This window comes from Podarcis pityusensis (genome assembly GCF_964106645.2).
Source record: "Podarcis pityusensis genome assembly, chromosome: 1".
NCBI lineage: Eukaryota > Metazoa > Chordata > Lepidosauria > Squamata > Lacertidae > Podarcis > Podarcis pityusensis.
The window spans coordinates 93668856-93694988 of NC_138028.1; the positions used below are offsets into that span (position 1 = coordinate 93668856).

General features: G+C 39.8%; 1 protein-coding gene across 15 annotated transcripts in view; it reads left to right on the plus strand.

The window, feature by feature from the left end:
- KALRN (kalirin RhoGEF kinase) overlaps positions 1–26133 on the plus strand; it is a 509101-nt gene that overhangs the window by 223467 nt on the left and 259501 nt on the right. For all 15 annotated transcript variants that reach the window (XM_081004646.1, XM_081004656.1, XM_081004642.1 and 12 more), the window contains 2 exons: positions 14194–14386; positions 19429–19941. In XM_081004646.1, the coding sequence (XP_080860772.1) occupies positions 14194–14386; positions 19429–19941 (706 nt within the window). The remainder of the gene's footprint in view (positions 1–14193; positions 14387–19428; positions 19942–26133) is intronic.

Sequence of the window (26133 nt, forward strand, 5' to 3'; positions counted from 1 at the left end):
GAGCTTTGCGATGTAATTTATAATTTTGTTGACATCCCACTATAGAAACAGCTGTCTAGAGATAGAAGAACGACTTGTTCTATGGCTACTGTACTACTGTTTCTAATACTAGCAGATGCACAGAAACTGAACCTTGTGTTCAGTGATCAAATTAGAGATTGCCATATTTGAAGTATTTTTCTATGCACTAAGTTGCACGAAGAATTCACATTCTGACGTAAGTTGGAATTAGTGGGAAGGAAAGGTGGACAGGCTAGTGGGGAAGAGTCGCCTGGATGTAGATGCAAATGGATCCAAGTAGCGAAAACATGCTGTATTAATTATTTGCCCAGGGTGCTAAATGCCTAAAAAGTGTCCTGTTGATAGGCATTCACTAAAGCATAGTTAAGTTTGCTCCCTGCAGACATTCTGAGCTTCATCAACAAATCCTGGCAGTTGCTTTAGCTTCCTCATTAGTTATACTTTGAAATTATACCCAAACAAAATGTCAAACATGTTCCCTAGGCCTGTTTGTGCGAATTAAATGTTTCCCACTTACTGAAACTCTACTTTTCACAGTCCATTTGGACAAGCCATGTCTGCCCACAAAGCAAGAAAAAAATAAAGCTTGTTGAGTTAACTTCATTGGCCTGTTTTGTATATAATGGTAAGCTGGAGTTAAACAAAATAAGACTTACTGGCCAGAAACCATGGTTTGTTCTTGGCTTGTTCTCATGGTTTGTTTCGAGAGAAGCAAACAGCAACCTCTAGTTCATATACAATGCTAAGACAGTGGTGTGGTGTTTTTTTATTGGCACGGTAAAGGAAAGAGGGCGAAGGTGAGATTTTGAATAGAGTGCATGAACATGCTTGTCCATTCCTGGTAAGCCATAGTTTGTTTATTATTTATTTATTTATTTAATTTGTATACTGCCCTTCATCTAAAGATCCCAGGGGGATTCACAACAGAAAAATACAAAATTAGAATACAAAACACATAATGGAAGAAAAACTAACACAGATCACTAACCCCACTCCCACAAACACATATAAAAAGCCATAGAATGCTAATTGCTGAATACCTGGTTGAAGAGAAACGTTTTTGCCTGGTGTTTAAATATATGCGATGAGACAAGTTGACACAATAGGCCATTGCGTCTGGTTGTTAACCAGAAGGTTGGTGGTTTGAGCTCACCCAGGGATGCCTGTCGACAGGATTCCTGCTATGCAAGGTGTTGAACTAGAGGGCCCTCAGTGTCCCTTCTGACTTTACAATTTGAAGGCACATAAGAAATGCAGATTGACCCTACTGAGACAAGGCAGTATTCCACTGAGGCTTGTGATACCAAGATTTTGTAGTGCAGGCAGGAGTCAGGTAATATTTTAGCACTCAAAGATGTAGGAACATTCTCTCTTGTTGCAGCCTGCTTGGAATAGCAAAACAAGAGAGTTGGTGAAGTGCATTTAGCTTTCTGTGCACTCCTATATTCTACATATTTTGATCCAACAAGCCTGTTCCCTCTATTTTTTATGATTGTCCGCAAAGCATGCAACTTTCCTGGATCACCATCAATTAGTCTGTGCTTTGCTGCTGTTGACTTGGCCTCACCTATCAACATCCTTTTTTCTCCTACATCAGACCTGGACCTCCATTTTAATCCTGCCCCGTTCATGTTCCTCAGACTAAAAACACATTGGGACAGGGTTGAATTGTATCTTAATTTGTACTAAAATGCTAAAGCATTTTAAAATAACACTAATTTGAATTTCAAAAAGGCAGATGTATAATTGAGTTTAAAATAATCACCCATTAATTTTTTTCTTTTTGCTGTGGCTAAAAATTGACATCTGTTTTTGGGATTTGATAGATAGTCAACTCAAAATGTTAATCCGTGTTTGTCAATATTTCACAGATGGCAAACACTGCCATAATGTCTTTATTATGTGATGATGTTGCAACTTGTGTTACCCCAGTTGTCCACATTCAGTGAAAAAGAATAACAAAATGTGCCATCACAAAAATTCCTATTTCCTAGTCAGTTCCTATTGCCCGTGATTTCATGGAGTCGGAGGAGAATGATCATGATAAGAAGAAATATTGAAATTCTGATGCTGAAAAACAGTGAATTGTGTTACAGATAGGTAGCCGTGTTGGTCTGCCATAGTCAAAATAAAAAAAATCCTTCCAGTAGCACCTTTAAGACCAACTAAGTTAGTTCTTGGTATGAGCTTTCGTGTGCAAGCACACTTCTTCAGATACACTGAAACAGAAGTTGCCAGATCCTTCTATATAGCGAGAATTGTGAATTGTGAATTGTGTGCTAAAGGTTGCAGCAAATGCATTCAGATGAACATCCAAGTTCAATGTACTACATCCCTCTAACCTCTCCTTCACTGTGACAGTGTCTATTTATTATCCTGGAAGCATGGGCTTTCATGCTTCCATTAGATCAGGGATGTCCAGCAGGTCGATTGCGATCTACTGGTAAATCCCCGTGAGGTTTTGGTAGATTGCGGTCGATCTCTGGCTCCCTTTCCTTAGCTCTGCTAAAACTGACTCCTGCCACGCCCCCTTGCCCCACCCTCCATTGTTGTATGATCTCTGGAAGGGAAGACGGAGCTTTCTCTGCTGTTTTGATCCATAGCGATTTTTGTGAGTAACTTTACCCCTTTGTCCCTTGCCTTTAACCCCCCAAAAAACCAGAACTCCCCCCCCAAAAGCTTTTTGTAAATCCCTAAAAAAAGTTCAACAACTTTGAGCTGAACCCAAAAAACGGGGGTAGATCACTGCCAGTTTTTAATTTTGAAAGTAGACTGCAATCTCTTGAGAGCTGGCCACCCCTGCACTAGATCCTACCCTATGATGACATTCCATTGTGACAGACTTAGAGATTATAACCAGAATAATCACCAACTTTTCTGTGCCAAACGCAAATGTATTTATAACAGCCGGAGTTGGAGCTCAATTGCTTCCTTAGAAATGCTCTCAGTTAGCCCCATGTCCATCAGTGTCTTTCTCTGAAGGGCGTGAGAGTTCCAGCAGTTAATTTACCAGCAAGTAGCAATTCTGTATTGATTTTCATTCAATCAAGCTCCTTTTTATTGCTACCGAATGACTTGGAGGAAAGAGATACTAGATGGGAAAGAGATAATAGGGTGGCAGTCGCTAGAGAAGTATGTCAATGTCATATCAACATTCCTAGAAAATATATAAAAATTGAGGTTCACAGTATCTTTCCTCCATGACAAGCAGCATACACATGATCACTCTGAACATATGCTGTAGCTTGCCACATGGGTCCTTTGGAGTGCATAGGAAGTGTCCACAGCAGCCATTGATACCTCCATAAGCATCTGGCGGTGGTAATCAGTCAGAAGGAACCACATGATAAGTTTCACTAGAAGGAGAATTGCCATGCAGACAAAGCTTGCTGTGGAGATACCACATGTATATCACTTTTAATCCTGGATTTTAAAAATTTTTAAAAAGAAGAAGAAGAAAGGAGCCCTGATTAATACCATATTTATCCACATGACTACAAGAGAGAGAACTTGCCAGACACTGCTGACTGCAGTAAATCTGAGATAACATCAACAGAATAGGACAAGTGAGAGTGATACCAAATTGCCAGACATCAGCCAGGTTTTAAAAAGAATCTGAATAATAACATTCTCTCATTAGATTTGGCTTTTTAAAAAACAGCTGTTGTGATCATGTATGCTTATTGGAACTTGAAAACAGCCTGTTTTATATTGTTATGTTAAGATAATAAAGCTTCTTTATTTCTGGCTCTCATCCACAAAGTTATGATAGTTGCTTGAGAAATGGTTCCCCTCCAGACTTTAATGGATTAGCTAAGCATATGAATAACTGGACAATCAAGAGCAGGCCTGCCAGACTTGTGACCCACCAAGTTGAGCTGAGCCTACCAGCAATTTACAGTGGTACCTCAGTTTACGAACTTAATCCATTCCGGAAGTCCATTCTTAAACCCAAATTGTTCTTAAACTGAGGTGCGCTTTCCCTAATGAAGCCTCCCATCGCCGCTGCCCTTCCACCTTTCGGATTCCGTTCTTAGACCGAGGTAAAGTTCTCAAACCGGGACACCACTTTCGGTTTTGCGGAGTTCGTAAATTCAAATTGTTTGTAAACAGGATTGTTCTTAAAACGAAGTACCACTGTATTGTGACCCGACAGGTAAGTAACAATACTACCATGCCCCGAATTTTGCAGTGACATGCAGCCAAGAACAATAAAAGAAAGCAAGTTATTTCTGAGCTGTAATATGTAATTGCCACAGGGATAAGATATTATGTACATCAGTTGTCTTGAATTTTTTTCGCACCTCGGACCAATTCTTTCAACCTGTAACATGGGATACACTTTTTATTTTATTTTTCTGCAGTCTCTCTCTCTCTCTCTCTCTCTCTCTCTCTCTCTCGTTGTTGTCATCATCATATTCTTAAAATAAATATCAATTGCTGGTGTTCTGCATGTATTAGAAATTTGTGGCTGTAGAAGTACAACCACTAATTTCAAAGTCATTCAGCTTGATCTAAAGCAAATGTTTATGCCAAATTACAACAAAGTATTTACATTCAAGGCCACTTCTTGACTGCAGAAGGAGGATAAGTAGGAAAAACCCTAAAAGGACACTGTATTTCTCACTACTCTCTCAGTCTCTCTGAAGATGTCATAAAAAGAAAGAAGGAATAACCCATAGAAATGACAGTTTCTCTTTCAAGATCACACATGTATGTACAGTTAAACAGTAGGTGGACTGTACCTTAACTAACCAGATACTGCAGCATTTCTTTGACAAATGCAGTGCTTGGTTATTTCCTTGAAAACAGCATGGGCACTTCTGTTAACTTAGCTTTTTGTTGCCAAACTTGAATTTTACTTTCTCTTTTGTCTTTGCTTTCTCATCCATTGGTATTTGGCCAGCGTTTCTGGTCAAATGAATCCAGACATTGTGCAGTTCCACATCTGCATTCTTGTTTCATTCACAGTCCTGTCACATGCCCCCTTCAGCTTGCAGTAACTGTTGGCCATGATAACTACAAATTCCAATGGCTGACTACGGTGATACTGAAAAACACCAGTGGTGGTGCTTTCAAGTCTAGTTCCAATAAAAGAAAAACTAGTTTTAGTTTCTTTGCCGGGGGAGGGGGAGGGAGCGTAATTGCTTTTTCACTGGTAGAGAAAGAGAATGTATTTAGGCACTGATAAGAAAAGAACAAGTAATTGCAAATAAATGAAACATTGGAACCACATTTTTCTTATTTCTTATTCATTCTCTCTCTCTCTCTCTCTCTCTCACACACACACACACACACACACACACACGCACGCACGCACACACGCACACACATTCATAGCAACTGCTGGCTCTTTAAGATATGGGGTTTGCAATATTCCAGTAGATAAACAAAGGGAAATATTATAGCAAATTAGAAATACTAAAAGGGAAGAAAGGAGATGAAAATAGTTTATTATAGTACTTTCCACTTGCTGCAGTGTAAGAAGACTCAACATATTTTTGCCTCAGACATGTCACTCAATATACAGGAGATTGGACACCGAATAGCAGCCAGATGTGCTTACTATACAGAGGACTGAGTGAGAAGAGGCACTGTAACCATTATAATTCCACACAAGAGTTTGATGGGACAGAGATGTTGTGATAGATCCTCCTGCTCCTTCATGCTATCAGGGTAGCAGAAGCCTTGAAGTGTTTAAAATATGATGCTATGCTGACACAAAGGGCTGGACAAATCCATCAGTATACTACTCTTCTGTGGCAGATTCCAAAATGGATGAATCCTAATCCACAAAAGTTTGGTGTTTCATGACCACCCTTTCCCCCCTAGAAGTTGGGAGCCAAGTCCTGGCAACCCAGTGCAAATCCAGGAGCCATATATAACACAACTATAGAATTACCTCCAGGGCTTCTCTATTCCCAGATTGTTTTGCTAGGGATTAGCTGCCTGCTAGGCATATAATTGGGAAAGAAGAAACAGTTACAGTCAAGAGCAGAAATTATCAGTTTTAGGCTGCATTGACCATCACTGCCTGCCCCACTCCCACATAGTTACCTATTAGAGCCAACATGGTGACCTTCAGATGTTGTTGGACTACAAGTCCCATCATCCTTTACCATTGGTTATGCTGACTGGGGCTAATGGGAGCTGTAGTCCGCAAACCTGAAGAACACTATTTTGGCTACTGTACTGTCCAGAAATACTCTTGTTATTTATGATGATGGGAAGCATCTTAGATGCGGAGCCTGTTGTAGCAATAAGCATTCCTCAAATCTGTGAGGATCTAAAAACTTACACATCTACAACCCTATAACTTCATTTCTTTTTCCAGTATTCTCAAACACATCATATATTTTTGTTCAGCTGACTCTCTGATTGGTAGAGCAGCAGTGGAGACATGACCTTCTTTATTTATGTTAAGTATGAACAATGTAGGTTTGTTTGTTTGTTTTAATTGGAAGGAAAAAAGCTTCAGAAAAGCTGATCTAAACATCTCTAATGTGGGATTTTTAAAAACTGTATCAGAGTTTGGCATGTGGCATATATCAAAGATGTGAGTTCTGTTGTCAAGGTAATGTGTTGATAATTGTACCAGCCAAACAACTGCTGGTAGAATGTATTTTTTCTGATACTGTACACATTTATTTATTTAGTTAAATATTTATATACCACTGTATCATAAAAATATATCACAGTGGTTTACAACAATATAAAAATATATATCTTTTTAAATCTTTTGTTAGTTCAAGGTTCAAGAAGTAACACCACATTGCTTGCCATCCACTCATGCTTAATGTGGTGAAAATGTTAGATTATTTCATCTAATTACTATAGAGCATTCTAAATGTCAGTAGCTTTGAGGCAAACTACGTGGGATGAAAGTTACATATCACTATTACCAAATATCTGAAAAATTAATTGAAATAGAATGTTTCAAAACATGTTTGATATTGGAGCAAGCTACTTCTTGCTAGTGAAAATGGATAGCTAATAGCATTAGCACACATTAACAATATATTTTTAAAAAAATATTTTTTAAAGATATAGCTGAATTATGGATTTTCAGATGTTAAATTGAAATTGACTGTATTTAAGTAGCCTTTTTTGTTTTTACCTACACTTTTAATGCAGACAGCAGCAGAAGTTGTGTTTACAAGGGCCAAATTGCATTGCTTTAAATGGGCAAATGTTTCTGCTAAATGTTGACAGGATGTAAAATGAGTGAGATGGGCATCCAGGTTAACATAATACTAATACTTGGACAGGATGGCAATTGGATACTGGATGAGGTGCTTTTCCTTCATCTCCTACATTGTATTTCATTTTTTGTCTTTGCCCAATGTACCTGTTAATCAGATGAACACACTATTGTTACTGGTTCTTTTTTAAAAAAAAATGTTTTGTGTGTTCTGACACCTCTTAGGACAATTTTTAAATGGGTTCCATTTGAGATAATATTAACACAGAGAGAGAGAGAGAGAGAGAGAGAGAGAGAGAGAGAGAGATGTGCCTAAAAGTTGGAATTAGTGTAGCACTGGCAGCAAAGAATGGCTGAAAATGTCATTTCTAGTGTGAGATGTCCCCACTCCGTGCCTCATAACATTTAGAAATGATAACCACATGAGATGATGTCATATGCTGTGAGTTTCCTTGCCCTTCCTCCCTGTCATTGACTGACACAGACAGGGGGAAGGAACTGTCAATGTGATTGATAGCATGTTGTGGTGACTGTCTAGAGTGCTGTTTATTCTACCTATACTGGATCAGTTTAGATTATTGCAGCCTGAGGATGTACAAGATGGTTACGTCTTGTGTGTTTATTGATGATGTAGACAAGCTGCTTGAATAAGCGTGGCCAATCACCTGCCTTCTTGACCCTTGCCCATCTTGGCTTCTTCAAACTAGCCATATAGGGTTGACTGGGTGAGTCTCAGAGTGATCAGTGCTTCATTGGAAAGGGGAAAGTACCATTTGCCTCAAAGGAGGTGGTGGTGTACCTCCTGGAAGACTTCCCTGGACCCAGAAGCGTTAAACAACTATCACCCAGGGGCAAATATTAAGGTGGTGGTGGTGGTCCATCTACAGGCATGCTTGAAGGAAGCTGATTATTTGGATCCATTCCAGTCTGGCTTCAGGCCTGGTTCTGGCACTGAAACAGCCTTGGTCACCCTTCTTGATGACATTTATGGGAGAGAGCTGGTGGGGGGAGCACAACCCTGCTGGTTTTCCTTGACATTTGCTGAAGGAATGGTGATAGAGGTGAAACTTAAAACGTTAGACCAGTTGTTGCTTGGAGAAGAAAGTGCGGAGAAAAACAACAAAAGGGAAAGATACACACAGAAAGAAACAAAATCTTAGACTGAAGTAAAACCAAAAGACAAAAAATGTTGGTGGTCCTGAAGCTGAGCATTTATTTGAAGTGAGTAATTGTGAACATAGCAATGTAGTATGAACAGATAATGAGAACAGGAAGCTTTGATTATTACAGAAGAGTGAGTTATTATCCTTGTTTTTTATGCAAGCCTCCCCCAAGTGCAAGTTGAATGATGGTCTGGATGAAGGGAGTATATAGTCCTAAATGTGTACTCTGGCCCATGGACTGTAATTAACAGTGGAATTTGGTCTCCTCTCTTAACCTCCTTTTGCTTGTGTGTTCCTCCCTGAGTACAGTATTACCTTTCATAGGATTACTGTGTCAGTCTTCCAGAAGGAAAACATCATTACCATCATTCGTACAAATGCTAATTTAGCCTGTTAGTGCCTGTGGACTGCTGCCACTGAGATCACCCAAAATATTCAAGTGATGGAAAACACAAAACAGTCCATGGAACCAAACTTAAACTGGACATTAGCAGGTCTAATTCCACACCCATTGCTGCCCCCTCTCTTCCCCCTCCCTTGATCCCTCCTTTTACATCTGTCAAACTCTTAGTGCTCAAGTGTAGGCTTTTAAATGCTGCCGGTGTGGATCCAGCTTATTTGCTACTTTCTGCCTTGTGATCATTGCTCATAAAGATCTGTTCATGCATATACTCTGATTCTGAAGGTGTACATTTCACCTGTCACCCCTTACTAATCCGATTCCATTCTTATCATGTTTATATACAGTAAGCCTGAAAGTTATGCAGGGTTGATGTTCCCTGGGATCATGCCTAAAGCCAAAGTCACCAATAGTGAAAGACTCATTGGGAGCAAAAGGGTGGGTGGGATTGCTAAATTTTTTTTTACTGGAAGCCCACCCCCTTTCTGCCACCTTATTTTCCCCCCTAATTGCTAGGTGCATAAAGCTAAATGCACACAAGTTAAATGTGCATAAGTTGCAGGCTTACTGTATTTGTATATCCCAAGGTTTCCATACTCAGTAACTGACAGTCATGCTCTTACAAGCCAAGCCAATCAAGGAAAAATGAACCAGAAAATACAGGAAAAGGAGGGGGTCAGGCTGGGGCATAAGATGCACTCCTATAAGTATGCAGCTTTCATAAGGGATGCTGAGGTTAATCTATGAAAACAGAAGGCATATGAGGACTAAACCCCATTCTTTGGAAGCTCTGCTCCTTCATTCTGTATGCATGAGGGGCTGCCTGTTGGTAGTAGTGGGGTAGAGGTAAGAGTGCCATAGGATGAACTCTGACTCAGATTAAGTATTCACAAATACTAATATTGATCTGTAGCAGGAAAGCAGAACCTGTGGCACGTTCTTGTTGAAATACAATTCCCATCATCCCTGAACATTGGCTATGTTATCTGAGGGGAGTTGGAGTCCAATAACATCTGCAGGCCATAGGTTTCTCATGCATGATCTTTAGAATTTATCCTTGATTTTTTCTACTTCAACCTTAAAAAAATGCTCCTGTTACGAAAGGTAAGAGTTTTCCCATCCTGCTTTGTTCTCTCATCTTAAACACTGCTGAGAGTCTGTCCAATGAGAGACAATTGCCAGACAACAATTACTATGGAAAGTGAATAAGTGGTAAATGACTTGTATGTTAATAAGCTAAACAGATTAAAACAGCACCCTCAGCCATTTGAAATCAAAGCAAGCTACTGTGCTCAGTAGGAGTACAATTTAACAGTTCCAGGTTAATTAATCTTCAGTTTGCTTTTAATGACAAAAATCCAAGGCACATGTAACATGTACAATATGCATAATTCCAAAGCTTTGACAAATATATCTCATTGAAGTTTGTATTTATAGTTTGTTTGTTCATGACTTTTACTTGTATTGAACTAGTTTATCATATAAACAAACAAGCACAGTTTTACTTTACTGGATTGGCATTATTGACTGAACATTTGTGTGTGTGTGTGTGTGTGTGTGTGTGTGTGTGTGTGTTACCTACATACTATTGTATAGTCTGATCATGTAACAAAGCATTTGTGTCTCTAGATTGACCAAGGTCTTCCTAATTATTTAGTAGCTGATCAATGTAGTGAAGGCTATTCTTAATTAAATTTTGAAGAACATGAAGACAGAGCTACTGTTTCAGATTGCAACAGGGAGGAGCCAGTTTGAGAGTCTGTATAGACAAGAGATAGAAGCACTTGAGAACATGGACATAGCCAAGGGAAGCAGGGAGGGGCAGCTGCCTCCCCAATCAATAGAAAGAAAAATACATAGCAAACTGAGATTCTGCCCCTAACAAAAGGCCTGCCCCCCAAAAAAACTCCTGGTTACGCCTATGCTTGAGAAGCTTGCTTACACCCCTGAACCACAGGGGTGGAAATACTGCTCCCCTTTGCCCACCTAAATGTCACCCCTGAAGCTAGGCTCTCACTTTCAGAGAACCTGTTATTTCTCCTGTTAATACTTTAATTAGGTTAATGACATTCACCTAGAAAAGCCTCCAGGTCCTGTCTTTCATCTAAATCTGCACTCTCTGGTATCATGATAATTGCATGCCGCTTTCCTACAAAGTTATGATCAAATTTTAGTGTCCAGCATCTGAAGCTACTTGTCAGATGCCATTAGTTAATTGTGGGTAATCTGCCCCCAGCCATATAGCTTCCTGCTAATTACCATGTATTTAGAAGACAGGGTATGTTGTTGCTCAAAGTATGTATGTGTGCTGTGATGCCTATCATGAGAAAATGGCCAAGCATCAAGTGAGGCCATGAGACTTCCATCCTTTATGAAAGGCTTTAAAAATATGATAATAATGCACTATCAATGCTGCAATCTTTTCTAGGCTTGAGCACCAAGGATCTCAGCTCTTGATTCTGAAATCCATTCTATCCCAGCGCTATGTCTGTATAGTGGTGTAGCTCTAATATGTAAATAGCATTCCTGCAATGATTGTCCCCACCCACCCATACTTTTGATCAATATACTTTGGCTGTTCCTCAGGCTATTCATTTAAACCAAGGCTCTTCTCCGTTTTGATCCTAAGTACTGCAAGGCACAGATCCCTTCGTATCTTCTTCTGCAGCTGGAAAACTGAAGTGAAGCTACAAATTCCACACATTTTTTCAAAGTGTGTGCATTTAAATTTAAATGTGAATTAGCATCCCACTTAAAAACTTCAAAAACAAGATACGCAAAGGGGATTTCAAGCTTTCTTGTTACTAATTTGTGCTTTTGCATATTCATAGGATGTGACTTTGTAAGTCACTGTTTGGATATGTAAGTAAATAAGGTTTTCAGCTGCAGTGGCATCAGCTGCTACACTAATGGAAAACATATTGCTGACTGCACAGTAACAACCTGCCATGTCAGGAAAACCTCTAGTAGTGGCTCACTTTTGGTCCTCCAGACATTGGTGGACTACAGCTCCTGTAGTCCCTAAGCTTTGGACATGCTAACTGGGTTGATGGGAGTTGGTGTCCAACAACATCTGGTTGGCCACAGGTTACCCCTGTTCTAGTTGTGTGGGGGCACTGAAGGCCCATGGACTCTCCTCATGCAACCTCCACATCTCCTTTTTGTCCCGCCCCCTTGCAGGCTTTAGACGAGTCTATAGCAGAGCTTTCCAAATTTTTCATGTTGTGATGTTGTGACAGTTTTTAGACATGCATCATCTTGTGACACAGCAAAAAAAAACCCACAACTCGACAACTTTGGCCTTACCCTCCTAAAGAAAGCTCGACAACTCTTGTCCATGACAATGGGAGTACTCATATGCTTTTGGTGGATATCACATGTAATTCAAAATTCAAAAATATAGAAAGTTGTATATCATTTATAAACAAATTAATCATACACTGAAGACAATACAGCAAAGATACAGTATTGACAATTATAACAGTTAAACAGCCTCTTTTACAGGAGGTTGCATAACATGTTTGTTTTCTATGAGTCCAGCCCACCCTCACCTTCTTATCTGGGAAAGCATCAGGTTTGGCCAGTTCTGTAGAAAGATAAATTTGATGTGAGTTTTTCCATAGTTAACTAATTCCACATCCTCAAGAACCAAGCAGCTGTTATTGGATTTATTTCAGTCTACTGAGCACACTTACTGACATAACAAAATGTAAACACAAAAATACTTTAAAATGCTTGTTTGAGAAAAATGGGTTGTAAGATATGAGCCTTTCTGTAACCTGGTTCAAAAGTCTTTTCTCCAGGCAATATTTACAGTATTTTTGTTTATTTCTTTATAATATACTTTATATGTCTCCCTATAACCAAAGTTTTCTGGGCAGTTTGTCATACATTGTCATACGTGTGGAGGAAAACCTTAAACGTTGCAGAGTTCAGCAGAGTTCCCCAAAAATAGACCAGAGGCAATAGTACTTCATTCAGCAGAGCTTTACTTGTGCTGAAGGCAAATGTAGCATAATGGTTATCAAATCCAATACAATTAGGATTGGCTCAGTTCATGCAAAATCCAGTTGCAGCATTTATAAACTTAACTCATAATAAGACTAAACCTTAGCACTAAAGCATCCTATGTACAGAAACATCATACCAGAAGGAAGTGAGATAGAAAGAGAAAAGTAAGACCCAGGCTTCTTTTGGCCTATATTTATAGTCAGCATGACTCTGCAGAATAGAGATAAAAGAACTAGTTCAAAGCAGCTTCGCAGAAAGTATAACCCAAACAATCATTAACCCTTCTGCCTCTGCTACTCTCACACAGAGAAGCTTCTAGTAGCTTCTAGAATTAATCAGAATAGAATAGAATAGAGTGCCTATGACATTACTGGTAATAAGCAACTGCCCTGTAAACGTCAGCAGCATTTGGAAGCTTTTTAAATTGTTATTTTTGGTTTGCAGCATCAAGTTTATCAACACCCAGTCATCAATTCAACAGCATGTACACATGCATGCACACACACATACACACGAACCCACAATAAGGACCCAATGCACACCATTGCATTTTATAAACGCTCTTTTGGTGTGTGTGTTTCAGCTCTAACCATGCCTGGCATCACTATCTACCATACTAGGGCATCTGCTGGGGCCCATTCACATTAGGGCTGATGCCTTGCCCCACTCACATTTAGCCTCTTGTGCTCATGGACAGAGTAATCTGATGACGGTGACAGCCCATTACTGTGCAGCCACTGGGAAAGCCTACTTGTAAATGTGAGATTGGCAGCTGTCCCACCCCACCCCACTCTGTGACTGGCTTCTACCCTGTAATGTTGCTGCAGTGGGATACCGCTGCCATGGGTAAGCCTGCTCTTGGGCAAACATGAGGGAGGTTGGCAGCTACAGGGGCATATCTGGGGGGGGGGTGGAGGAGTTAGGTTGGCTCTGGGTGGGCTACCTAGGGCAGCTTCTCTGGGGCCTTCCAAAGGCCAGAGCCAAGCCAGACTCAACATATATTTATGGACTTTTTTGGAAAAAAGTATTAGGATCAAATGCTATCTGAGTCAAGGATTTGTTGTGTGATCTTGGACAAACCAGTTAATCTATGCTTTATATTGGGAATGATAACAAACTATGTCACAGGGTTCGTTTGAAAGTTAATGATTGCACACTCAAAGAAACATACATAATGGCAACAACTCAGGAAAGGAACAAAATTCTCAAGTAAATAATATGATAACACTAAGTGGAGATCTTTAGTAGGAGGACCACCTGGATTGACACACCTGGATCAGAAAAGAAGCAGGCTCAGTGTCGTGACACTTGTGTGTGATTGCATCTTCACATTTCTGTGAGTCATATACCCTGTGCTCCTGAAGGCACATTATTTATCCCATGTTTTATCCCTACAGTGAAGATGTCTGCAAACGAGGATTTACTGTCATCATTGATATGAGGGGATCTAAGTGGGACCTGATCAAGCCCCTACTGAAGACTCTTCAGGAGGCCTTCCCTGCAGAAATTCATGTTGCCCTGATAATCAAGCCTGATAACTTCTGGCAGAAGCAGAAGACAAATTTTGGAAGTTCCAAATTTATCTTTGAGGTAAGATTGAGAGTCTTCTGTAATGTCTGAAGAGTTTCAATTTGAGTAAAGATCACATATATCTAGGCAATTCAGTCTATATTAATTAATTGAAAAATTCACAGTCAGTGTTAACTTTAAAAAAGATAATGCCCTTAAGTTAAGAGGGGAAGGATGTTCATGCTACAATAGTTGCTGCTCCTGCAAATAATCTGCTCCTTAGTTGGCTTTTTTGACAATTGAACAACCCCAACAATAGTAAGGTTTACTTTTGTATTTTCCCTTGTGGGTACAGTCAGTCACAAGTTGTAGGTAAGCTAAAAAGAGCAAAGCTGACACTTGATTGACTAATGCAGATTCAGGAGCTTGCTGTCAACGAGAGGGATGACCCAATAAACCTCCTTGTCATTAATTCAGGAGTACTTTTGCAAATTATTTTTCTTTTCTCCTGAAAAGATTGAATGAGCAGCCTGTGATTTTGATTGGTTGCATCTAAGAGAGAGAAATATGACAGCTGATAGGCTGTTACCTTGCTTTGCACATCCCTTCTCCCTTCCTGATGAAGTTTGATAATGTATTCCTATTCATCTCTAGTTCTCCCGAGAGAACCTATCTGAATAATAAATGTATCTTCAGAGTGCTTTAAACAAAAAGGCCTCCTGTCACATCTTTGTGCCGAAAAGGCCGATTGTGACAGGAAAGAATATTTTTGAAGTGGATTTTAAAACCAAGTGGGGAATCTTTGACCGGCATTGACATATTTTATGCTAAATGTAATCATCACCTTAAAACTTTAAAGGGTTACTGTTCAAGATGAGAGACCATAAAAGCTTGAGGTGCGTTTTTAAAGGTCTACTGTCTTAATTTGTATCTGACTGTCTCCATAATTGTAAATACAATACAATGGAGTATTGACCTGGTTCCTGTGTTGTGGAGTACACCATGGCTAATTATTTACCATGGACACACTTTTCTGAGCTGTTTGCCTCCTTCTAAATCAGCGGAGAAAATAAGCCACCACCCTGGCTCAGGGTTCCATCCAAACTAGGCGTCATAGTTTATTTCACTCTCAAGAAACCATGCTCATTAAACCAAGAACAAAACTCGGCTACAGATGGTGATCTGTTGGAAGTGAAAGAAGCTGTGATCTCTGGTCTTAGCATAATATGTTTCTCCTTCATCCTAGCAGAAAGGAGACAAACAGCCAATAAATGTATACCTTAGTGGTTTACCATGATGTTTGAACAGGGTCACTATCTTATGTACATGTTGAAGTGTCACACCCCCGTGATCTCATAATATCTTCACCTTTCTTCACCTTAGATACTAAGGTGGAAAATGAATATGTCATGACTCTGGTGTGAGGGTGTCTGTTTCCTCACTTAGTCAACAGGTTGAAAGTGGACCTGAGAGAATGTGGAAAGGGAACTATGCTACTTAATCATGCACTGTAGTTCACTTCCCAATTCCTCACATTTCCTTGTTCAAAATGCCAGCTATCTGTCTGGATGGTGGTTGCCCAGGTCCTTGTTGTTGGCTTCCTGAAGATCACTGTGAGAATAGAATGTTGGACTAGATGAGCCTTTTGTTTGATACAGCCGTGCTCATCTTATGTTTTTTCGGGGTGTTTTTTTTTATCATGGTCTCTCCCCAAAGCTTTCCCTTAGTGCTACATGGCTTGGATTTTAAAGTGCATTTTCCTTCTTTGCTTGTACTTTAAAATCAAAGAGGCACAGTTTTGCTGAGACACTGATAGCACCCCAGGCATTCAGCATAGGCTCAATCCAGAGCTGGTGAGTGAGTGGCGAGCCAAAGTGTTTTTTGCCCACACCTAAGGTTAAGGGTTATAGGGCCCCTAGACCTCTGCCCAAAGCCCAGCCCTAAGAGCACCATTGACTGCTGCAAAAAAAAATATGTATATAAAATTAGTATTGCACTGCACAGAAGAAATGTTTAAAATTTATAGCTATCACATCTTATTCTTAAGAGTTATCAACTAGTTTGTCAATCAAGTTTGAACTTTTGCTCTCCAGGTGAAAGTCACCATATTTACAAGCTGGAATTGGTGTGGGTGCAGGGGAGACTCCTTTTGGGGCAAGAGAGCCTACCTCCTTTTAAAGATTTCAACCTTTTAAAAAGCATCAAATTATAATATACATCAGTTTAAGCATCCTACAATATGACCTTATACAGATATATTGTATTATTTCCAATTGCTCTAATACATCTTCTCCTTATTTGGCAATGGATGTCAGTAAAGGTCAGTGGTGCAGACCTGAAAATTCTAACAAAGTGCAATATCTGCGATCAGTGTTGGGAGATGGAATTGTTATTTTCTAAAGTAGTGATGTGAAGTGAATCACCTAGTCTAATTCTTGGAAATGCCCCAACTGCACAGTTTGCTTTGATATATTCCATGTTCTCATTGCACTGGAATCAGAGGCCTACAGTAAGGCTCCCAAAGTGGCACATTCTGTTCTGGCCTTCATAAGTAGCCTCCCTGCAGTGCTTTAACTTCTGTAGCAAGAGCTAGGTGATTAAAAAACCCAAAAACGCCTCTGTTCTTCTTTATAAATTGTCATTCAATGCCTACTAATAATTAAAAAAGAAATACATGTACATAAAACAACAGGAGAAAAAGACAGGTCAAACTGCAACCAAATTACAATGCAGAATAATCCAATACTGACATGAAATTTCACCGAAAACCTGGAAAAATAACCAGGACTGCTGCTGAAAGCTTAGTAGCGTCAGTGCCAGTTGTATCAGAACGATGGTGCTCAGACTGAGTTCTTGCCAGATGTGCCTCAGGTTGCCAGTTCTGGAACTTTTGTTGGCTGAAGACTTAATAAGCACATGTCACAATTCTGTATGCTTTGGTGGATAGCAGGGAGAAATAAACTGTACAAATGGGAATTTCAAAAGACAATATTTTTAAATTGTGGGGCTTTTAAAAAAACCTAGAGCTAAAGTGCAGTACAGTGGACACTCGGGTTGCAAACATGATCTGTGCGGGAGGCACGTTCACAACCCACAGCATTCACAACCTGCAGCGCTGCGTCTGCGCACCCGTGGGTTGCGATTAGCCGCTTCTGCGCATGCGCAAAGTGTGATGTAGCACTTCTGTGCATGCGCAAGCGCTGAAACCCAGAAGTAACCTGTTCCAGTACTTCCGGGTTCTGTGCGGTGCACAACCTGAAGCATCTGTAACCTGAGGTATGACTGTTTAGTGAGTTTAGAAGGAATGGTGAGGTATAGTTATTTTAAATGTAGCATTTTGGGTAGGGATAACTATTTGCACACTGTCCAAGAATCATTGCAAAAGAACTGGAAAGTCATCAAACAGTGTTCTAGGATACATGGCCAGGCCCTTACCTTCATTTCCAAAACTAATAATGTAAATGACCATCTATTCCAGGATTTCCTGTTTTTTTATTCCAAGTTAATTTTTACTGCCACAAATTCATTTGTGTCCTCACCCAACAAAGACCACATAAATTACAGTGAGACTGTTTATTGAGTGATAGTCAGTTTCTCCCAGGGCATCGTGCTAGACCTAAAGCATGGCAAACTTCAGTGCAAACACTTCTTTAGCCATAAACTTACTGGGTGGCCATATGCAACAAATTCTTATCTCATGGCCTAACTTATCTGTTAAATGGGAATAATAAGTACATACCAGGATTGTTGATAGAACGAAGAAGATAAAGCTTGGAAAGCACATTGTAAGTTTTATATCAAGTAATAGTTTAACTTTTTTTCATTATGACTCATAGGTAGTTCTTTTTATCCATGGCAAGTTCTTCTGTAAATACCTCAGTGGCATTTAATTTTTACATTAATTTGGCTTAATCATATTTAAAAAGGGTTGAAAAATAGCAGCCATATGGAAGCCTGTGTGATCTGCCTGTGGGAAAAGCCAGTTGGAATAATCTGAAAGAAAATAAGGAGCAGTGAGATGTGTATTTTGGCAGGGTAGAGCACCTGCTTCCAGTCACACGCCTGAAACCTATATAATGGCTGTATAATTCAAATAGCAGAATCCGGTGTGATATCACATATCCACTTAGGAGAACATTCAAGCCAGAATAGCTAAAGGCAATGGGGAAGAGTTGTATTTACAGTGATACAAAATACACTCTTTAGTTTGAAGGGATATGTTGTGGAAACATTATTCCCCACCTTCCAAAAAAAGAACTTTCTAATGATCACTTTAGATTAAAAAGAACCAGTGATTCAAGAAAGGTTTGCTGCTGAAAGTAGAATCAAACAAAAGCACAAGTTCTTAAAGTTTGTGCAGTGATTATGAAGTAAATGTAGTCCCCGGTGCTCTTTAAAAGGCTCCCCGCCCCCAGTGAAATGTATAAGTTAAAAAAAGCCCATTAACTCAGTATCCTTTTCATAAAAACCCGATGTGTGGTGCCATTGGCTGGAACATTGATGTTGGATATGAGAAATCTGGCTTCAGATTCCAGCTCAGTGGGCTTCCTTCAGCAAAATCACATCTTGTGTTCTGAATGCATGCTTCCATAAGAATGTCTGCAGTTCAACTAAAATCCCAGCAAGCTCATCTTTGTATAAACCAGTATCATGTTGTGCAGAGTTTGATACATTAGCTGCATGTTACCACCCACAAGTGAAATATTCATGGTCTTTGCACATGAGTACTTAATGCTTTATACTCAGCAACGACACTGAACAGTAGATTACCTCAACCAGACATACCTCAAGATCTCGAACAGTGAAATGGAAAGTAAGAGACACTTGCTGTATAGAACTGTCACGGGAAGCATTGCAAAATGTTTATGCAAGAATTCTGTGGGGAATTAATGGAATTACAGTTGTGTTATTACAGTTGTTATTCTCTAAATGCTGCCATGACATCTCTGAGTTGTGGATGGTGGGGGAAATTCTTACCCGTCCTGGCTGTCAATGTCCTTTCCCTCCTCCGACCTACCTTCCCATGACAAATAGCTAGATAATTATAATGTTTAGATCCCAGTATTGCAACATTTCTCATTCTTTCACTGATAACACATTTCAATATTTTTTTATGCCCTTAGACAAGCATGGTCTCTGTTGAAGGCCTAGCAAAACTGGTGGATCCCTCCCAACTAACAGAGGAATTTGAAGGATCCTTGGATTACAATCATGATGAATGGATAGAGTTGAGAGTTTCATTGGAAGAGTTTTTCAACAGTGCCATCCATTTGTTATCCAGGCTAGAGGACCTTCAGGAAATGTTGGCTAGGAAGGAATTTCCAGTGGATGTGGAGGGCTCAAGAAGACTAATAGATGAACACACGCAGCTCAAGAAGAAAGTAATTAAAGCTCCAGTAGAAGAATTGGATCGTGAGGGCCAGAGGTTATTACAATGCATACGGTGCAGTGATGGTTTTTCTGGTAGGAACTGCATTCCTGGCAGTGCAGATTTCCAAAGTCTTGTGCCAAAGATCACCAGCCTTTTGGACAAGCTGCATTCAACTCGGCAACACTTGCATCAGATGTGGCATGTCCGGAAACTGAAACTAGACCAGTGTTTTCAACTTCGACTTTTTGAGCAAGATGCAGAAAAGGTAAGGGGTAGTTTTCTTCTTCTTCTTGAATATTACTGTGAAATCACACGGCAACATTGTAGCCAAATATATATGCTTCTGCAATTAGCAACATGAGGAATTAATCGGGGATATAAACCTCAAGTTGCTAGCAAATGTATTTTATGTGACTTGTAAAGCAAAATCACTGAACTAATTGTTGGAAGTAGCAAGCAGTACGAGAGCCAAGAATAACTCACCTCTGGCTGTTCTGAAGAAAACTGATCTGCTTTGGATATATACAAGTAGATGTAAGGCACCCCAAGTTAAGCTTTGCTTCTTTCCACCAGGCTTTCTACCAGAACTGGTTGATGTGTTGAGAAGGGGTAACCAACTCAGGAGTTTTAGTCAGGAGTTTATTTGTGAGAAGATAGAAAAGGAGATATAGGAAAGGAAGCAATAAGTGAGCTGCTGAGGGAACTGGTGTATATGCTAGCTGCAGTAGGCTAGCTGTGGCAGAAGCTTATTCACAGAAGTATAGCCCCAGCTATGAAGTGATGGATAGTATAATTATCTAAAAATGTATTTTAGCCATGATGGCAGGGAGGTCAATATATTAGTTAGGTGTCAATATGTAATATGAATTGCCAGAGACGTCCCTTCTGCTCTGAGCAGGTGGTGCTGATGGTGCAGCAGTGAGCTGGGAGTGGAGTGGTTGCTCAGCTCCAATAGGTGACGGGTTGCTGCTGTTTTTTCTCTTCCTCAATCCAATGGCCAGCACCAAGCACAGGAGATGGTGGTTCTGAGAGGCAGTCAGATCTGAATGTGCATTGTTCCAGAAAAGCCCACTGAGGCACAGCAATGGCACTACTGCCACTCTAGAAAAGTATGATTTATTGTAGCAGGAACAAGGGATAAACTCAAGTGCTCTCCTCCCCTGGCTAAAGAGATTTCCTAATTGGTTAGGCGGATACTGTGGTTTCACAAACCAGGCTTCAGTTTTCTATTTCTTAGAGATTATTAACCTTACATAGATGGTGGTAGTCAATTGGATTTTGGTTTCTTTCAGGCTTGCAACTAGAAACCAGTAAGGAAAAAATGACATGAGGTTTTCAGTTCAGGATAGAACCAGTCAGTCTACAAAGTCATAATCTGCTGAGCAGCACACACATTTGGTAGAAATCAGGGGACTGGGAGGTAGCAATCATACTAGGAGTTTCTGTCATCCAACTTCCATAGAAAAACTTGGTTTGTTTAGCTTGGTTTTGTTTTTTTTTTTTCTTCCAGCATGCAGAGAAGAAAAAACTCAGGGCCTCTAGGATTCCACAGGTGCAAATGAAATTAATCCATAGAGAGAAATTGCAATCTTCTTGTGGTTGAAGTCTAAATACCATGATTCAATTAGGTCAACTGTGTTGCATTCATTGCTGAGCAATAGGAGGCGGTTCACGTAGTGTGCATCCCCCACCACAGTGATGGCCTGATTAACTCACATTGGGATCTGAGGAAAGATAGTCTCAGGCTTTGCTATTCAGATTAATTCCTTACCTGAGAGAAGGACAGATAACTGCAGTTCTTGATTGTGTCTCTGTTGGACAGCAAAGTAAGATAGGGTTATTTAATCATAAGAAAAAGCATAGCATTAAACTGTATCAGATATTGTGGTGGTGCAACCCACAGCCAGCATAGTTTTTCAAAACAAGGAAAGGTATTGGAAATATTCAAGAAATGCTAATAAGTTTGTGTAGTGGTGGGAGTTAAAGGGAAGGAAGGGCAGGGTGGATGCCTCATACTCTACTGGAATAAGCACACTAAGGACAGAAAATATTTATCAGCCTACATACTGTCTGCAGACCTTCTGGAAATACTTAATGTTGGCATGCATCCTGGTTTTTCTTTTCTTTTCTTGTGGGAGGAATTTCTCAGTTATTCCACAGCAATCCCATGTCAATATCATTATCTCAATGCATCTGAACTAAGAAAACTTATGTGGCAGTGAGCAACCAGCTCACCACTACTGTTAGCATGGCTGGTACTTAGCATATGATCCAGACCATAAGAAGCATGTTTATTCTCAGATGTTCTTTCCCCCATCTATTTGCTAAATATAAATAAGGAGGATAAATAATCATTCATGGCAGTAAGTATAGGGAATCATGCACTAACACAACTCAAAATATTTCATAAAATGGAATTTTATGGCATGAAGAATAGCGTCTCAACAATCCTCTGCCTTTGTGTTGAACCATGACTGGGGGAAACCCTGGTTCAGATTTCTGCAGCCTGGGTCAGTCACATTCCCTCCAGCTGCTGTTAACTCCCAGAGCTGTTGTGAGGGAAAGCATTAGGAGAGGGGATCCTCACCTCTGTGAAAGAAGGGCAAGATAATATAATGTACCGTATTGGCCCAAATATAAGCTGCACTTTTTTCCAAATTCTGACAGTGAATAGTTAAAGTGTGGCTTATATTTGTGACCTTACACCGCCGGCAAAGCAGCGTGACTCCCCCCGAAGCAGCGTGGGGCAACGCCACCCGCCTGCCACTTCCAAGCCTGCCCTGAGCCATCGGGGAGAAGGGAGGAGGCCATCGGCAAAATGGTGTGGCTGTCAGCCAGTCTCAATTGAGAGGGAAATCCTGAAGTGAATCCCTAGAATGAAACAAGAAAGGGAACACCAGCAGTTGACATCCACAAGATACAGTATTTCCCATCAGGGCTGGCCAGGAAAAGGTAAGACAGACCTCTGCTGTATGTGACACACAAGGAAATTAAACACAACACGCCTGTAGGCAGGCTGCTTACATTGAAGAGGGGAAAATGGAATTGGAAGGAGTGGAAATGGAATTGAATAGATTAAGTTGGCTAAAGATGTCTGGACAATATAAGCTGCATGCAGGGGAAGCCAAAGTGCTTAGAGTACTTTAGCAAGGAGTGGTGCATCCCACCAAACTGCTGATCATCAAGATCTTCTGGCCCCATTTGTGTTTTCAAAGCTTTCACAGCCTCTTCTGAGACCTTATTTGGGAGGCTAAAGAAGAGAATGCTTCAAGAATCTAGGGAAGAATTGTCACTAGATTTTTATTTTATTTTTGTAAGTTTATAGGAGCATCCCTTTTTAGGATTTTTTAAATATAAATTTATTTATCATTTTCCAACAAAACATACAAAACCCAAAATAACATCAAGTTGACTTCCCCTTGTAGCAGGAAACCCCCCCCCCATCATTCAGTTTGTACAAACTTCACTCACACTCACACACTACATACGCTACGCTTCTGTTATAAATTCATAGAAAATCAACCATACATCGGATTTGCACTGTTCCACTTTTATTTTACTCCATGAAGGAAGGACTACAAAATGGGGAAGGTTTGATACAGGCCAGCCATAATCCCTTGAACATCCCAGCACATCCACAGGAGCCCTGCCCAGTTGCTATGCCAACCCTGATGGTCCTAGACAGAAGACAATCAAGATTACAAAGATCTTCCATATGGGAGTAGATTCAGCATGGACTGGAACAAAGGACAATGATCAGATCTTCCCTCAGGGGGCAGGAAACTGCGACTACCTTTTGTCTTCAGAAAATGACTCATGGGGAGGGGGAGAAGGGAACCAGCCAGGTGACAGGACACTCAGGTTTACCACCACAACTCCTCCCTCAACCCCTCCTTTCTGTAATGTATGCATGATGTTTCTGGGGGTGGGCTTGACCTACAGGATGGGAATTTCAAAAGTTTTTATAAGGTCTTGCACACCATTTTTCTGTGTCTTTCCTCTCTCCTGCAAGTGAGGGAAGCACCCTGTTGCAACAGTTCAATAAAGGCCAAGCCTACAGGCTGCTGATTTGCTCCAATTTACTCTGGTTGGTGTCTTTACTTTTTGTCCAAGGGAGCCCTCGGATTTTTCCGGTAACACCCTCACCCCATCTGTGCTCCCTTTCGTTTTATCTCTGCATTTCCACAATAATGGAGTTTTCTTTTTCTTTTTTTTAAAATAATTTTTATTAAAGTTTCAATCAAAAATTAAACAACAAACAAAAACAAAGAAAAGCATAAAAAAGATGCACAAATACACAATACAAATCCCAGAAAGAAAATAAAAAAAGCACAAAGAACAAGAATCAACAATAAAAAACAAACAAACAAACAACCATAACAATTAAAAACAATATCTCTTTTCCATTTCCATTTTTAAATTTACTTATTTTCTGGACTTCCTCATGCCTCCCTCTTTTGTATTCCAATCCAAATTGTTTGTCCAGCAATTTCTTTTCCACTTTTTAAATCCCAATCTTTAATTTTAATATAATATATAACTTCAGCTTCTTTAAACCTAATCTTTGATCTTAATGTAATATAACATTGAAATTTTACCTCTTAATTGTCAAGTTTCCATTTCCTTAAACATCTTTAAACCTAATCTTTAATCTTAGTCTATCATTTACTTTAACCTGTACAGCTGGAAACCGCTTATATTCAGTCCAACATCACTCTAACATTCTTTAATTTTGCAATGTTTCTGAAGATAGTCTTTGAATTTCTTCCAATCTTCCTCCACCAACTCTTCTCCCTGGTCACGGATTCTACCAGTCATTTCCGCCAGTTCCATATAGTCCATTAATTTCATCTGCCATTCCTCCAGCGTGGGAAGTTCTTGTGTCTTCCAATACTTTGCGATGAGTATTCTTGCTGCTGTTGTTGCATACATAAAGAAAGTTCTATCCTTTTTTAACACCATTTGGCCGACTATGCCCAGGAGAAAGGCCTCTGGTTTCTTAGGGAAGGTATATTTAAATACCTTTTTTAATTCATTATATATCATTTCCCAGAAAGCCTTGATCTTTGGGCACGTCCACCAAAGGTGGAAAAATGTACCTTCAATTTCCTTACATTTCCAACATTTGTTATCGGGCAGATGATAAATTTTTGCAAGCTTGACTGGGGTTATGTACCACCTGTATATCATTTTCATAATATTCTCTCTTAAGGCATTACATGCCGTAAATTTCATACCTGTGGTCCACAACTGTTCCCAGTCAGCAAACATAATGTTATGTCCAACATCTTGTGCCCATTTAATCATAGCCGATTTTACCGTTTCATCCTGAGTATTCCATTTCAGCAGCAAGTTATACATTCTTGACAAATTCTTAGTTTTGGGTTCTAACAGTTCTGTTTCTAATTTGGATCTTTCCACCTGGAAGCCAATTTTCTTATCCAATTTAAATGCCTCCATTATCTGAAAATAATGAAGCCAGTCTCGCACTTTGTTTTTTAATTTTTCGAAACTCTGCAATTTCAGTCTATCTCCGTCTTGTTCCAAAATTTCCCAATATTTCGGCCATTTGACCTCCATATTGACCTTTCTCAAGGCTTTCGCTTCCATTGGTGACAGCCAATAATGGAGTTTTCTTTACTGCTCATTTTACATTAACCCTGCTAATGTTTTCAGTTGTTTACAGTAGGTTTTCAGATTTTCAGTCTTTATTAAAGATTCTTTCTTCCTGGTTCCTTATTCTTCCCATAAGTTTAACAGTTATGGAAGCATCCTTCAGACAAAGGTTATCAGAAGGGCATGTTCTGGCAATTTACCAGGGCAACAGTAGCTCACAATTTGTGATGCTATCTTCCTCTAAACTCCTACAAACTAATCTTTTACCTCTATTTATTGTAGATTTCCACTTTTAAGCCAGAATACCAATGAAAGCAAAGGATCACCAGAAAGGGAAGGTGGTAAATTAAGGGAATTGTTGGAATCCAGCAATGGATGACAGAGATGGGGATTTACTGTAGGAGAGCATGGTGCACAAGAAAACAGTACTTTGTTGTAGTTTCTTTGCAGAAAGGCATTTGGATATTCAGGGACAAATGCATTATCATACTCCAGCCTTAACCATTTCAAGTATTGCTTCCTTTAGATGCTTCATGAGCTATAATAAAATGGCATTACACAGCTGATGACAAGATCCTCTTTGCTAATAGGAAGCAGTTTATTTTATTATAGTCCATTAAGTGCAGCAGTAGTAAGTGTCCCTGAGCAAATGGCAAGTGTGTGTGTGTGTGTGTGTGTGTGAAAAAAGGATTTCCTGGAAATAGATTTTGGCTCGGTTTTTGGAAGGAATAGAGTTCAGCAGCACTTATCAATCAATAGAGTCATATTTCTTCCCTTCTCTGTTATGTCATCTTGTAAAAACTAAAGAGTATTTTAAAAATGATATAAGAACAGGAGTTTT